Raw genomic sequence first — 17,074 nt, 5'->3', positions numbered from 1 at the left:
ACCAAACAATGGAGGGTGAGATAAATTGAAGGGTAATAGAGTCAAAAAAGTCAAAAGATAAAACAATAAGTGAGACACATTGACAAGGTTTTTGTTATTATGATGTCATTCTAACTTGAGTATGTTCTTTTGGTAGAAAGTAGTGCCAACAAGTCTCCTGTTTTAGACACAGAAAATCTAAAAATCTTTAAAGTATAATGCATATATTACAGTAACTCTCTCCATTGTTTTCAAAAGCAGGAAGTTCACATAATGTTGGAATTACTAACTCAGTATTGGATTAACAGCTATTCAGTTTAGAAAATCATTCTCTAGTGAAATGATTTTGCTGATTATACTTTTTGCATTGGCAATAAATGAAACATAGTAAAACCATCACACATTTCAACATCAACCAATGACAAAAATAATTCAATCTCCCTAAAATAATTGCAGTTTTTTTTCTATCAGTTGTTCTTGGTGTAAATTAAAAGTGAAAATACTAAAACCTACTCGCTATCTAAGATGACTGATCAATTTAGCATCTTTTACATTACATACACAGAGTAAATGTATAGTATTTAGATGTATAATAAATTTTCTAGGCTGTTCTTCCTCAGCCATCTCAGTACTGAGACCTAAAACATGATTTGTTGTTACCCTTCTCTGAATGTAAAGGACTGACTCTGACTCTGACTTCTCACACAATATCTCTCCTTATCAGGAAATGAAAGAAAAATAGATTGAATTGGGCTTCCTGCAATGTGGTTACCCTTTCATGTTTCAGGCATAATGGAATTTATTTCTAATATTACTTTGCGCTTCATACTCCTCAGTGCCCTTTGCTGTGGGTGCACCAGCCCCCCTCTATGTGAGTGACTGCTCAACAGACCGAGCCCTCGCTCACATAGAGTGAGTGTTGTGACTGAAGAAATGTTGCACGACCTGCTGCTGATGCATTGTCTGCCACCATGCTTCTCAATAAAGCAGTGGGGCTTCTCTTGCTGACTTGTGAAACACCAAAGTGTGGAGCTGTCCTCCGACCTAAAGCTAGTTTATATCTGAGCAAGTTTTAAAAATGTCCATGAATGCTCACTGTTTGGAGAGCTAGAAAGTTGACTCTTTGTAATAATCTGTCATTGTAGGCTTGTAATTTATTTGAGGAAAGAATTCATCTTCTCCAGACTAAAAGTCTAGTGAGTGTGATAACTCTGGAGGAGCTGCAGAGATTTCCAATACTGATGGAAAAAGGTAGGTGTGAAGGAAAACTAACACTGCACATCATCCTGAATCCACCAACCCCATGGTCAGACATCATGATGCAGTCATTATGCTTTAAGAGTGCTTATTGCACCATAGTCCAGACATTAATCCAGTTGACAATGTGTGGCAAGAATTGAAAATGTCTGTCAATTTGGAATGGATGTACTTGACTTGTATGATTTTTTTGAATTAACCTTTTTAAAAATGACTTGTGGCAGCATTTCAGAGATTTTCAGCCTGTGTGTAAACTGATCTATTTTTAAGATCTCAACTGGGATATCTGGTCTTCATTTTAATCCCACAGCCTGAGATTACCCTGCTTAATATTAAAACAGGGTGGGGCGTGCTGTGGTGGCGCAGGGGGTTAGCACGCCCCACGTTTGGAGGCCTTAGTCCTCGACGAGGACGTCGCGGGTTTGACTCCCGGTCCCGGCGACCTCTGCTGCATGTCCTCCCCCCTCTCCTCACTCTCTGTCCTGTCTGCCTACTGTCGCAAAAAAATACAAGCCACTAGCACCACAAAAACTCTTTGGAGAACCCCCCCCCAAAAAAAATTAAAACAGGGTAATTACTTCACTTTAGTTACTTGTGTTACTCTGATGAATATATAGTTACAAGTAATAACTGTGCTTGAACTAAAAGCTGAAATGAAAGTGCTTCTTTTTTTACTTTACCTCAAAATCTAAACTTAACCTAATGGCTCTGAGCATTAAATATGCTTAATCTAAACTTAATCAATCAATAGATCAATCAATCAAGTTTACCAGTGTAGTACATTTCAGCAACAAGACAGTTCAATACGCTTTACGTCATAAAAAAATTTAAAAAAACAAAGTCATAGAACACATCATGCAGTAAACCCTCAATGTTGGTCAACGTTTCATTTATTAAGGTACTAATAAACTCTAAATACGTAGGTTTTTAGTCTAGATTTAAAGAAACTCAGGGTTTCAGCTGTTCTGCAGTTTTCTGGAAGTTTGTTCAAGATTTGTGGTTCATAGAAGCTGAATGCTGCTTCTCCGTCATTGGTTCTGGTTCTGATGCAGAGCCGAACCAGAACCAGAAGACCTGAGAGGTTCTGGAAGGTTGATACAACAACAGCAGATGTTTAATGTATTGTGGTACTAAGCTGTTGAGTGATTTATAAACTAACAGTATTTTAAGGCCTATTCTCTCAGTGGAAGGACTGTAGAACTGGGTGATGTGCTCTGACTTCCTGGTTTTAGTCAGAATGCCAGCAGCAGCTGGAGGATTGACTTTTTAGGCAGACCTGTGACTCTGAGCATTAAACATGCATAATACCAAGATATTAAAATCATGCCAAAAATAATGATAACACAATAATTGTGATGTTCTATAATTTGGCATTGGCATCATCAATAAAATCACCAAGATACTAACAAGACTGAACATGGAAAGCATCTATGAAGATAAATATGTACCTTAGAATTCTGTTTATTACACTTATGGGCTGTAAATCCAGTCATAGATTTCATTTCAGATTCTTCTCGGGGCCTCTAATTAAGTAATGGCTCAATAAATCCCTGCACTCCCAGGAGAGCGAGCCGGGACATTTACCAGGAGCCAAACAGGAAGAGATTAATACAGATCGAACACACAGCAGTGGTGACACAGAATGGCATTCACATTTAGAAAAAGTATGCACAATAAACAGACTAAGTCACTGTGGGATGATTTAAAGAGCAATAAAAATGTCAAAAAGCCCAGCTGTTTGTGTCAAATAAGAAAATGCTGAAAGGATTTTGAGCAGTTTGGAAAACGGTTTGGAAAATTTCACTCCTATCAAACTCTAAATGTTCCTTTTTTCCTCGGCTTGTACGTTCTCTGCCTGCCCTCCCTCTGTTCTCTTAGGGCCAGACAAATCAGTTTCATTTTTTCCCTCTATATGGAATGTAGCTCCTTCAATCCTTATTCCTTTTTTGGATAACAGCTTGGCACTGCTACGTCAAAACAATTTGATTTACTGAATCAGTTTGACCCAGATAAATATTTGTGCATTTGGCTAAAGAGGATGTATATTTGAATTCAAAACAACGAACAAGTAAAATAAATTCCCATCAATGATAAATGTGTTCATCTGTTGATACGATTATTTTAATTTTGTTTTAGTAAGGATTTGTAAAAGGATCATTGCACTTTTATTAAATATTTGTATTGGTGTTGGTGGATTCTGAGTTATTGCTCTAAGAGACAGTAACTGAGTCATATGAATAGTTAGATCATTTTTTTTGCATTTGCAACATATCAACAAAACTATTTCAAACTTAAATTTTACTTCGTTTGACGTGCGCTATGAAAGACCTGTAAGAGAGTTAAAGTATCTTGAGGTCTTGACCTGGTATTGGTCTGTCTTGGACAAACTGTATCCTAACTGCCAGCTCCATTCAAACACACACACACACACACACACACACACACAAAGATGAGAATAAAGTATCACACCCACACATCCGATCTGTAACTTTAGATAAACACACCAACATGAGAGCAAGTTGCAGTTTGTTGCGAAGCTGCAAGGCCACAGTGCCAACCACACCAGGGCTCCTAAGTTCTAACAATCATCAAAGGAATCCTGACCAAAAAGAAAAACATCAGTAAGTATTAAAAAAGCTCTGAAGTTTGGTTTTCTTTGCTCCTTTCCGATGCTCAGATCCATAGATAACTGAGCCTAATGTGCATCTTTGGTGAAATAAAGAAAGTGGTCCAGTTGAGTAACTCTGATTGCTCTCTTGCAGCTCTTATATCCACAAGTAGTTGAAGAATGAATTAACTCACATGTTAAGGCTGCTGTGTTTTACAGTGCAGGGCCTGTTTACTGGTACCACCAGTAAAGCAGCAGGATGATCACATTGTGAAAGATGGAATTTCTTACTTTATTCTCTAACCTAAATTTATTAAAGTGAAGTTTGATTTTTCTCATATTTTCACTGCGGTATTAAATTAATAGAATAAAATATTCCTTTATTTGGAAGTTTTTATATGAAACACAATGTACCCAATCTTATATTTGCTCACCTCGCTAGATAGAAGCTGAAGCCTCTGAGTGTAATTCATGTATTTATGTAGCTTTAGCCTAAAACTAAAGCTACAGACAGGTTTCTCTTCCCATCCCATCATTTCGCTGCAGTAATTCCTGCAACACGTTTTTACGCTGCGGTGCCTGAGTCGCACCCCTGATGAGGTCAACACTGGATCTGGCACATTCACAGCCCCGTACGCCCTTTACCCACTACATTACTCACTCCTTGCGTTTCACTGAGCTGCACCGCAGAGAGTGAACAGAACCATAGTAGATCCATGCTGCTGATTCCACTTGACTATTGATGTCCTGTCAGGCCCCAGAGGCCACTTATAGCGAGAGGAGACCGGAGTCAGCACTTACCGAGCCTCCAGGCGTTGAGGAAAAGCACACAACATGTACAAATAAATAAAGGAGATTCAGGAAAACAAAAGAATTGATCACAGCTGTTGTTGCTCATATTAATTTCATTAATTTCATTAATGTTTTTCTTATTTGCACTCTTTGGGGATCTTCAACACCTCGAACATCAGCTAGTTGTTTTGGTGGATGTGAGAAAATGTCACTTCCTGCTGTCTACAGAGAGGTATGCTGCTGCATCCCCTCAAATGTCCAAGTGCAATAAAAAAAAAATGCTCAGATGTTTCACTTATTAACATCATCCTCCCCTTCCTTTTACACTCTGAAGTGTAACAGGCACTTTGTTCCCAAACATGTTGTGAGGCAGCAGCTCACACTAGTGGCAGATCAGGGATTCTGACCTCCAAACATCATTGGTTAGCATAGTGGGGAGGGGGAGAGATACTGCAGTGGGCTTTTTTTTCTGCAGAGGACTGAGGGAACATGCTACATTTCTCTGCTATCCATGTGCGTTTGTACTCAGATCATCTCCGGTTGTTCTGCTTCACCAGCCAGGAAGATTGTCTGAAAAGATCGACCTAATAAAGGTTTTAATCTGCTTTTTTACGTGTTTTCTGATTTCTTATTAAATCTTGTGGTGTTTGTTTGTCTCCCAGAACTCATATAAATCAAGAAATCACAACTTCATGCATTAGATTTAATGTTAGGGTGAAAACAGACAAATCAAAAATCTAAAAATAAAAAAAAACACTAACCAGAAGTACTTTCACTGCTCACCGGTGTGTAATACTCCTCAGGATGCAGTGAGGATGATAATAATGTTTCTATCTGAGTTAATGTGCTTGCTTATATAATCTAGGTTCATACACGTCTTTATGTAACTGGAAGGGTAAACTCACTGTTTGTGTCGAGGCATCCCAACACTCCAGAGATCCGCTCTACAAATGAGGGAGAGGAGCTTCACCCGGTCCAGTAGGATGAAGAATGTGGCACTCTCACTCCTGTTGACGAGGCTGCTGCCTCCTTCCATTTATCCATTTTGCATGAGTGCATTCAGTCACAGGCAGGCAGGCAGGCAGGCAGGACGCACCGGCTACAGTAGGTGAAACGTGTAGATCAGAGCCACCTACTTGATCCACTTCCATCCAAATTCAAAGTTATTCTGTAGACAGTCTCGCCTTGTCCTGCTTGCTGTCACCCTCCATGCTTCAGTTCTCCCCCTTCTGTCTCTGAGAGCACCGTATGATTCAGCTGGACGTCTTCTGGCACACCAGCTCTCTCTGCATCATTTCCTGCTTGTGATTTATATCTCAGTTCATTTCACTATCATTGTCTGTCCTATAGAGTTTGCATATACAACCACAGCCATAAAGCTTACAGTAGAAGTTAGCCCTGCCTTTAACAGGACTTGTGTAGTTCAGTCTTTGGCACAAAGCCTTGTAATGTAAGCTGCTTCAGCTTAGCGGCAGCATGAACCAATCAGGTGGCCTAAGATCTGCCCCAACAACAACCTGCTGATTATCAGAGGGAGGGAGGAAGGGAAAAAACAGAAGGTCGGAAGGTGTTAATGTAGCTTAGTGTGGTGGAAATGTGTGGAAAGCACTTTCTAATTATTGTAAATGTACATGCTTTAATTTTACAACTGAAGGATTATATTACAATAAACACAAACATTATCTTTAAAAATTCTTAAAGGGGCAGTATTGTGTATTTTCCAGGCGCATAGTGCCATTTTATAGCACAGACAACTAATTGTTACCTTCAGCTTTAATTAAAATCTATGCACAAATTTGGAACAAACTTCCAGAAAACTGTAAAACAGCTGAAACACTGACTTCGTTTAAATCTCAACTAAAAACCCACCTGTTTAGGATTGTATTTGAAATGTAATCAATTACAAATTTAATGATGGAACCTGACTTAATGTCATGTTTTGATTGTTGATTCTATGTTGAAATTGCACAAAAATCCGTGAGGGATGACGGAGTCCCAGAGCGAAATTCCGTGAGAGGTGAACGGAGCCCCGTGCCAGAAGAAAAACGGCGAGTGACTGAGGGTCACTGCGCGTAACACAAACCCTGTAAATTCTAGACACTAACAGGTACCATAGAATTGCACAAAAATCTGTGAGGGATGGTGGAGTCCCTGCTCGAAATTCCATGAAAGAGGTGTACAGAGCCTTGTGCCAGAAGCCCATTAAAATGCTGTTTACATTGTCTTAAACTGTGTGATTGTGATTGTGAGTGGGAATAAAAATAGCAACAGGTATTTTGTTCCATTTTTGTTTGTTCTGTTTGAAAAGGCATTGAAATAATTCGTGTCAATTCTTCTATAAAGAGAAATCAGCATAAAACAAAGTAAAAACACACTAAAATTGGGATTGTTGAATAAATGCTTAGTTTCATTCAGACTTTGAGATTTTACAACTTTAAACTTTGGAGGATCTGGTTTGATTGATGACACTCTGGAAATATGGAATATCCACTCTGCAGCATTGCAACTGATATTCTTAGCTACCTGCTGTGATTTAAATTGCCTTTTGGTAACAAAATGGCTTATCATTTCTGGTGAAGAATCTCATCAATCCAGGAGGCTAATGGTGATAGAACAGAACAGGACGGTTGCGTTGATCCATGATGGCTAAACATTACTTCAGCGCCAGCAGCAGATCATTTCTGCTGTTCCATCAGTGCTGACCTTACAAAATGGACTTGCTAATTCCATTATGTTCAGATTTATTACTATTTTAAATGTCAACACTAATGCACTTACTTACAGCCTAAAACTGCAAGGACAACATGCAGAGAAGAATAAATCTAGTTCATCACATTTACTCACAACCTTTATTAGGCTATGCAATACATCACTGTAAAAATGGTTTCTGATAAATTATGACCTTGGCCAATGAATGATTGCACACAAAGAAGATTGAAATTAAAGTTAGCATGTCAACAATGTACTGCTGAATACACATTATTGTGTATTTTTTTAATATTTAATTTGACATTTTCATTATGAATAATAATGCGGAGCCATGAATAAACTAATGGTTGAGATGGACTAAAACCACATTAAGTGTCCTTATAAGTGAGAGTTTATGTTAGAGCAAGCTAATATGGTCTTTGTGGAAAAGCAGCAAGAAGAAAGCTGACGTCCCATTTAAAGTTTGCTCAAGCAATTTAAGGGACACAGCAAACATGTGGAAGTCGGTACTCTGGCCAGATGAGTTCAGGTTAAACATCTTTAGTATCTTTTTTAACTTTGTGGTTAAACGAACACTGAACTTCAGCTGAATACGTTACCCTCCACAGTGAAACATGCTGTGGCAGCAACATGCTACGTTCTTCAGTGAAACTGTTCAGCTTCCAGGACAACAACAATCCCCAACATCCAGGCAGAGTTATAAGAGAACAAATCGAAGCATAATCACTTTTCGCAACAGTCCTAGTCAAAGTCCAGACCTAAATGCAACTGGAAATTTGAGGCAAGGCCTGAAAGTTGATGTTTTTAAACATATCATTCTGACTTACCTTGAGCAATTCTGAAAAATAAAAAGAATGGGTAAAGGTTTCAGTCCATAAATGTGTAAAGTTGACAGACATGCAGCTTTATCTTTAAAACGTTTTCTGTTTGTCACAACATCCAAATGAAGGTTTTTGTTTCCAATGGCTGCTTTCGAGGAAACAAAAATGTTGAAAAATTTAACCAACTGCAAAATTAAGAAAATAGTGCAACATTCTCTTTACTGGCAGTTATTTGTGTCACCACACCACGATAAAACATCCAACAGTATGTAACAGAGATGGTTACATACAGATGCAGAACAAAGTTCATCTCATTCAAACTGAAAAATTCCGTATGGTGCTAAAGTAGTACTTTGCCGCCCTCTAGTGGTTCCTCAAGTGCAAACTCGACCTTTAATGTCTATATTTTAAGTCATTTACGACAATGCGGCATATAAAAAAATGAACAGAAAACAAACAGATGAATTTATTGGTAAATATTTTATTTAAAGAAAGAAAAAAAAACAAGGAAACAAATAAAGAATTAAAAAAAACAAAGAGACAAAGTCAGAAAGGTGTGGCAGATCTGGGTGCGTCCAAACCCGGCCTGCTGTTTTCATTTTACCATCGCAGCTGAGGAATGTGTTCACACAGGACAACATTTCTCTGCCATGAAAGAACTGAGCTGATTGTGGGCAGCAGCTGTTCTTCAGAGTAAATGAAAACTGCTCCTTTACGTTTACTTCAGTGGTCATATTTAAGCTCTTGTACAACAGAGTGAATTAATATAAATAAGATTTTAAAAAAAACAAAACATTTATGAGCTAAAGTACTTGTGCTTCTAAGCAGAGTTCCCAAAAACTGTAGTGAAGTGAGAATATCATGACTACAATATATTTTTACTCAAGTAAAAGTAAAAAAAAAAAAAAGAAAGAAAGAATGCTTTACAAATAATATTCATTGACTAAAAAGGAAAACGATTATGGTGCAGCAAAATTACTCCTCAAAGTACTTTTTTTCTTTTTGAAAAAGATATTTTAGATTTATATTATATTTTAAATTGCAAACCAGAGCAGAAGAAAAGGGTAGATTAGAGTTGCGAAATGCAGCGGAATGGCCCTTTATTATTCCAATCGGAAACGGATCCTAAAACCTGAGCCACGTTCATCCCTCTCTGTCAGGACGTCCCACTCTGACCTACCGCAGAACACCGGCTGTCACTAACCTGACCAAATACGAGGACATTTAGAACGCAAAACAACCTGACCAGCCATAACTCGGACTTTATGACACGAAATAGTTAAAAACGACACCAGACAAGCATAGAAGTGAAACTGGATTCCGACCTTTTCTATTTCCTTATTTTCAGGCATTGCCGCTGCACGCATCCAGCGCACATTCGTGGCGACGATGTGAGGGAGGAAGCAGTCTGAAGTCACAAACCGAGACAAACACAAACCGGTAAGGATCTGCAGGCGGCTATCGATTAAAACTAGAATCGTTCTGACAATGTGCATATTGTCAGGATGGTTTAAATTTGGTGAGACCGCTTTTGAAACCACATAGGTGGAGCCAGAACAATGACTCAAGCTGTGTTATTAGTTTTGGTAAACAGGAAAGTTCAGCTGAAGACTGCAGAAGTTTTAGATGTTTCATAAAGATCTCATAACTTTACAGTTAGAATTGTCTTGTATCTGTCTCGTTCTGTTGTGACCTTGCGTTGTTAGAAGCAGAATTGATCCGCAGAGAAATGGATTCTGTGTAGCTGCATATGAGGTGAACCCAGGGCTGTTCCCAGCCTTTTGCTTTGTGGTGCCCCCTTCTCCTCTGCCAAAACAAGAAATGTTGTAATTTTTTAATTTATTTCTAGGGCCCTTGTAGATTGAAATATTCAAAATTTCCTATCTTTTTCTCTAGAAAATGACTGAAATTAACCTAAAAATTTCGGAGCTTTTTCTAGCAAATTTTTGACTCTTCAACCTCAGAAATATCCAAGCTTTTTTTTTTTCTAGAACATTTTTGGTGAAAATGCTTTTTCCCTCTAACTTCAATGACCCTAATACGCTGCTGTACATTTCTCCTTATTTGGTGGTGGAAATTTAATGCTCACAAAGACGAAAGACTTCAACAGGATTAACCCTTTGGAGTCTTGGGTCTAAATGGCCGTTTTGGTCTAATTTTGAATTTACCCTTATATTTTCACCATAAAAACTATTTACCTTACCTTGTTTGGTATCATTATTTTCAGAACATCCTAAACTTTGTGATTTTACAGTGTTTGTTTCATTTTGACAAAATTTATTATCACATTGGAGCAAAAAACACACACAGAAACATGACGTCATGCCCGCCACAGGGCGGGCGTCGACCTTAAAAGGTTAAAACAAGGAAACAGGTAAAATAAGATAAGATAAATCTTTATTGTCATTGTCACAAGAACAACGAAATTTAAAAAGTGCCGTCAGTCAGTGCATATGCTTAAAAACAAAAAATAACTGTCTCACAATTCACACACAATGTAAGAAATAACAAATAACTGGTAAAAAAAAACAAACACACACAAAAAAACAAAACAAAAAAAAACTAAAAAATAAGAACAGCCACATTCTCACATACATCATTCATGATGATTAATGGTTGTTTTTGATTGCATTTAGTTTTGTTATTGCTATCGGGTAGAAACTGTCTCTGAGACGGTTGGTTCTTGTTCTGGTTGTTCTGTATCTTCTGCAGAAAGTACAATGAACTAAATGTAACAAGATGCAGTATAATACAGAACCAGCACTTGTACTATAAACTGTTGTTAGAGCAAGGCTTGCTGCACTTGGTTAATACAACATCCTAAAAACATAAAAAGGTCTGACCTTATAAATGCTACTGACCTATCTAATTATGACAGGTTTTATTTCCCTGAGGGCGATAAAAACCAGAAAATCCTTAACGTCTGCAGAACTTCTTCCACATTTAGTTAAATAATTATCTGAGCTTGGAAGAGTTTCATTGTTATCTGGAGGAAATGTGTTACTTTTGTGTAGCATATATCTATGAACATGCATTGAGATGGCATTTGTATAACATTGCACCGTACAAAAAAAAACACTACTCTATACAGATTTTTATTTTTTAAATGTAATTTTATGTTCTCAATCACCTTCTGGACCTTTCTCACATTGTCTTGTTCTGTCTCCTCAGAGTTTCTTTGAAATGCTGCATGCAGCTCGATCCTGCATCCCGACATGGGTCATCCTTGTTTGCACCGTCACTGTGAGTCCGTATTACTGCGCCGCCTCCGTACAGAAGGCTACCTGCAGCGTGCAAGATGGCAGAGCAGACTGCAGCCACCTCACCCTGAGCTCCGTCCCTCAGGATCTTCCCGGCGACATCACCGCCCTGGACTTGTCTCACAACAGAATGACAGCGGCTCCCCCAGACTCATTCAAAAGATACACAGGACTTTTGCACCTCAGCATCAGCTACAACAGCATCAAAACCCTGGATGAGGGCCTGTGCAGGAACCTCCCTCTGCTGCAGACCCTGAACTTGATGCATAATGAAGTGCATTTACTGCAAAAGGAGAATTTCAAATACTGCAGCAAACTAACGTGGCTGAATATGGCCAGCAACCGGTTAAAGCTGCAAGAAGAACCCTTCTCCTTGCTTCAGGTACATCGGATTTAGGTTTTGATTATTAATAGTTGATGGTAAAAATAAAATGGGAGGTTAATAGAACTTATGCAGTTAAGTACAGGTCCATGGAAATAACTCAAATTTACTTCCAGTCAGTTTATTTTAGTTGAAACAAAGAAAGTCATACACAGACTCATGACAAACAATTATACATTTCTACTGCTTATTTTGGGTAATTCTCTCCATCCCACTGACCAAGTACTGAGTGCAGAAACTTTGCAGAAATAGACATACTGTCCTGTAGACCGGCATTTTTTAAAAATCCCTTTTCATCAGTTGTATGTAATATTAAGATTTCAGAGAAAATGAAAAAAAGTTGTCTGGAGTTTTTCAACTGTTTTAGGGCCATGTTGATGTGAGAATCCAAAAGTCACACTGATTTTACTCAATCTGGTCAACTTTCTGAATTATGGAGCAACATGAGCATCAAAATGCAGGACTTGTTCTCACTTATGTTTCGGTTTCCTGAGAATCTGGATCAGTGAGGGATGAGCAGGAGGAGAGATTCCATCAGGACAGAAAAGAGACGGAGAATTTTACACAATGAAGACGAAATGTTCAATTCACATGTACTTATCCTTATCAGTGTTTATTATTCAATTTACAGAAATACAAGTTTGTAACATTTAATTAATACACTCAGTTGGAAATTTTTTTTTCTTCTAAGACCTTTTTTGGATGAGAAATATTAGCAGAAATTATCTGATAATGTTCAAAAATGTCATCAATTCAGTCAGGAGATCAAATTTCTCAAAATGAAATTAGAATTAAAATCTGACATGATTGAGTAAAATGGATGTCATTTTTGGATTCAGCAGTGGAAAATAATCCTAATTGAGTCTTAGGTTTTCTTAGGTCCAGGCTAAAATACGCCAACGTTATATAAAAACATCAGGTTTTTGTTTTATAAGATTTTATGATCTACTGTTTCTCTTCTCCTTTGCTGACAAACAGAACCTGAAATATCTTGACGTCTCCATGAACAACCTGAAGTCAGCCAGGCTTGGTTCACAGCCTCAGCTGCCCAGCTTGGAAACCTTAGAACTCAAACACAATAACTTCAACACTCTGAAAAGGGAGGATTTCTCCTTCCTGAAGGATTCACCCCTCCATGTCATCAACCTGATGTCGTCTGTGTCCCTACAAAAAGTAAGTTGTTTACCCAGAAATGGGAACTGAAATACTGTTGTCAAATTTGGAACTGGTAGTTGTAGTAGCACTCAAATTTCAGTTATCTCTTTTGTTTCCCCATTCCTGTCTCATCATAAGGGGTGTGTGTGTGTGTGTGTGTTTGTTTGTTCCTTGCAGTTGGAGCCTGGTTGCTTTAAGCCTATTCCAGGCCTGCGTATGTTATTCCTCAATGGTAGCAGAAAGGGCTTCATGTTCATATCTGACCTCTGTTCAGAGCTGTCTGAAACAGCAATCAGTGCCATGTCTCTGAGGAACATCGGGCTGACGAATCTGACAAACAAAACCTTCTCAGGTTTGAAGAAAACAAACCTAACCCTTCTGGACCTGTCCGGCAACAGCATTGAGATAATTGAAGATGGCTCCTTTCAGTGGCTCTCTGAACTTCAGATTCTTAACTTGACTGGCAACGGCATTAAGCACCTGACACGAGAAACTTTTAAAGGCTTAAAAATGTTGAAAAACCTACAGCTGACTAAAGCGCTGGTGAAAAGTCAGAAACCCTCTCTTCCTGTTATTGAGGATTTCACGTTTCAACCACTAAGCAACCTTGAGACTCTGGTGTTACAAAACACTCCGTTTGTCAACATCACAGAGAATACCTTCAAAGGTCTGATGAGTCTCACAGATCTTGACTTGAGCTGGAGCAATTCTATATTCACAAGCAAAAAACTCTCCAGTAAGTTTTTTGTCTCTCTTGCCGATTCACCCCTCAGAAAGTTAAACCTAGAAGGAAACGCTTTGGTGGGAATTGAACCCGGGAGCTTCTCCTGTCTGAAAAGTCTCTCCATTCTTCTTCTTGATCGCAATTATATTCATCAAACATTCAGCGGCAAAGAATTGGAAGGTCTTGCTCAGTTACAAGAGCTTCACATAAGCAATAACGTCCAGCAAATTAATCTGACCGCGCAGACATTCGCCAGTGTGACTGATCTTAGAGTGCTGATGCTGGGAAAGAGTCTGCAAGCCGAAACCTTGAACCAGGATTCCTCTCCGTTTTGGCCTTTGTCCAACCTCACTGTATTGGATCTCAGCAACAACAACATTGCGAACATCAGAGAGAATTTGTTAGAGGGGCTTGAGAACCTCCAGGTCCTGAAGCTCCAACATAACAACTTAGTCCGGTTGTGGAAGACGGCAAACCCTGGTGGGCCTGTCCTGTTTCTCAAACACACACCGAGGCTGGTAAGCTTTGAGATGGATTTCAATGGAATGGATGAGATCCCAAGAGAAGCTTTCAGGAATTTGAATCAACTCAGGGAGCTTAACTTTAGCAACAATCTTTTGAACAATTTACGGGACTCGGTGTTAGACGACCTTACGTCCCTTAAGGTTTTACGTCTGGAGAAGAATTTTATCACCTCTGTCAGGCCAGAGGTGTTCAGAACTCCCATGAGCAACCTCAGTGTCCTTGTCATGGGAAAAAACCCATTCGACTGTACCTGCGAGAGCATCCTGTGGTTTGTCACGTGGTTGAACAAAACTAACGCTAGTGTGCCAGGACTCAGAGACCAGTACATGTGCAACACCCCCATACTTTACTTCAATCACTCCATCATGGACTTTGACCAACTTTCTTGCAAAGACATGGCCCCATTCCAGGCCTTTTATGTGCTGAACAGCACAGCCGTTTTAATGCTGATTCTCACTGCCCTTATTTACCGATTCCACGGCTGGAGGATCCTGTTCTACTGGAACATATTGATCAATCGCACATTAGGATTTAGTGACGCCAAAGTGGAGGAGGGCAGAGAGTTTGAGTATGACGCTTATGTCATACACGCTGAGGAAGACACCCGCTGGGTGGAGAGACGACTGGTTCCTTTGGAGAACGAAACCTGCAGGTTTTGCTTGGATGATCGAGATTCTGACATCGGCATGTTCCAGGCTGACTCCATCGTGAATAATATGAGAAAATCTAGAAAAATCTTGTTTGTGGTGACCGAGCGTCTTCTCAACGATCCCTGGTGTAGACAGTAAGTCAAACACACATTGCTCATTTTTATTTATGCCACATTGGGGGAACTAGCTACAGATTCTAAAGCTTTGCTATTTAAAGTAACTTCATCTTCTAAATTTGATGTGAAGAAGAATTTAAAGGGGCAGTATCATGTAAAATTGACTTTTTGAGCTTTACATCATGTTATAATGTTATTTCTAGAGTGTTGCTATGATCCTTTCAGGCCTGTTTAAGAAATCTTTTAATCTCTCGTGGCAACCAGTCAGCTGTGCAAAACGCCCAGGTTGGACTCTTCATTGGAGCTGCAGTCTCTCAGCTACTGCCTCACAGTTCAGGCCTCCCTTGTTACTCTCCCAATCTTCTCCTTCAGACTAGCCAGCAGCAATTAGCAAACACCTGGTGGAACTGCACATCTGCTGAGCTTGTTATAGGAGCTACTTCTCTGTGCAGCACTGGTAAAGTGTTGTTAAAGGGTTAATAGGAGCCATGTTGTGATGACCTCCTGAAGGCAAAGTTTCAGAAAGAGAGAGTTTTGAAAGAGACGAAGGTGTTAAATATCAAAGTCAAATTTCTTTTAAGTCATATTTGATATATACAGTATTTCTAGAACAACTGAAGTTAACATATTTACTTGATTGTGCTATAAAATGGCACTATGTGCCTGCAAAACCCATAATACTGCCCCTTTAAAAATATATATTAAAAAAAGGAGTGTAGCGAAGTCATACATGACAACAGTTTTCTGTAGCAACGTTAGAGACTCTTGTCAGTTTACTTTTTTTTGTTTGCCTCATGTAAGCTGACTCCACTATGTTGAGACCAACACTGTGTTGGCTTGATGCCAAATCCTGCAGGATTTCTCTAACGCTCAATAAAACTTGCTCTTTGTCATTGGTGTGTGTTTAAGCACAGACTAAATTTAGAAGAACTTTGACACCAACCTCATAGTACTGTTTGAAGAAAATAATTATGAACCGCTTTCTTGATTTCATAACGTATCTTTTAAAGCGCATCCATTTTTGTGAAAATTATAATTGCGCTCTTCAAAGCTTTTTCACCACTTGATTTTTTTCTTGCCCTTATTCAGATTTAAAGCCCACCATGCACTTCAACAGGTCATCGAAGCCAGCAGAGACTCGGTTGTCCTGATTTTTCTGCAGGATGTGCACGACTACAAGTTGTCTCGCTCACTTTTCCTCCGCAGAGGCATGCTGCGTCCAAGCTGCGTCCTCAACTGGCCTCCGCAGAAGGAGAGGATCCCTGCCTTCAACCAGAAGCTCCTCATTGCTCTGGGAATGACTAATCGACTGCAGGAGTGACTGTTTCCCCGGTGTTGACTGGCTTAGATGCGATTATAGTTACCTTTATGCACTATTTTCTGCTTTCTGCCTAGATATTCTGCTTGCAGAAGACCTGCTCAACCAAAGGGTAGAATTTGTGTACTACTTGAACAGTGATGTAGAACTTGACCACATAACAGAATGATGTCACATTCTGTGACATCAGAATGCCAGGAACCAGGAGCATAACTATGGCAATGCATGGGGGAATGTTAAAATGCATCAGTGGTTGGCAGCTTTCCCCACATCATTCAGTTTATAACTTTTTGGAGAGAAATTACAGTGGCCTACCAAAAGGAAGATATGGCTTCTATTACCAACAGGGCAAGAAAAGTTTGGGATTTTATTTAAGTATTTGGGATCAGTATTGGATAAATGTTTTTAACAAATTATCTGGAATCTAGCCCACTCGCTCTAGGCCAAGTGCTTGCCTGATTATGTAAAAGAAAAAAAAAAACAATACTTCACTAATCCCATAGGAGAAATTATAGAGACTGACCTGATAGAAAATAATCAGACTGGATGAAAACTTAGCGTAATGTTAAAGCAAGAAAATCAATCCCATTTTGTCCTGGACTACTGTAATCATCGTCTCTGTTTTCTAAACCCACATTGTAATAATGACATGTGAATACTTAAACTTTACTTCTATATCTTTTTCTGCTTTTCACAGCTTGCAACCACACAAATGCATAACTTTTCAATAAAAACAAAGTACACACACTGGTAGCTCATCTTCAGAAATATTTCCTGG

At 39.0% G+C, this 17,074-nt stretch overlaps 1 protein-coding gene across 2 annotated transcripts; it reads left to right on the top strand.

The window, feature by feature from the left end:
- Positions 1-9,289: 9,289 nt before the first annotated feature.
- On the top strand, positions 9,290-16,801 carry tlr3 (toll like receptor 3). 2 transcript variants are annotated; one of them, XM_023334440.1, is made up of 5 exons: positions 9,290-9,606; positions 11,338-11,808; positions 12,787-12,981; positions 13,141-14,996; positions 16,185-16,801. In XM_023334440.1, the coding sequence occupies exons 2-5, from the start codon at positions 11,350-11,352 to the stop codon at positions 16,297-16,299; spliced, it is 2,625 nt and encodes an 874-aa protein (XP_023190208.1). In that variant the 5' UTR covers positions 9,290-9,606; positions 11,338-11,349; the 3' UTR covers positions 16,300-16,801. The 2 variants fall into 2 exon arrangements, with proteins under 2 accessions (XP_023190208.1, XP_014328475.1); XM_014472989.2 differs by having other exon boundaries at positions 9,292-9,606; positions 16,068-16,801.
- The last annotated feature ends 273 nt before the right edge of the window (positions 16,802-17,074 follow it).

The sequence above is a fragment of the Xiphophorus maculatus genome, chromosome 5 (genome assembly GCF_002775205.1).
Source record: "Xiphophorus maculatus strain JP 163 A chromosome 5, X_maculatus-5.0-male, whole genome shotgun sequence".
NCBI lineage: Eukaryota > Metazoa > Chordata > Actinopteri > Cyprinodontiformes > Poeciliidae > Xiphophorus > Xiphophorus maculatus.
Note: the sequence above shows the minus strand (reverse complement) of the source record. Positions and strands in the feature narration are given on the sequence as shown.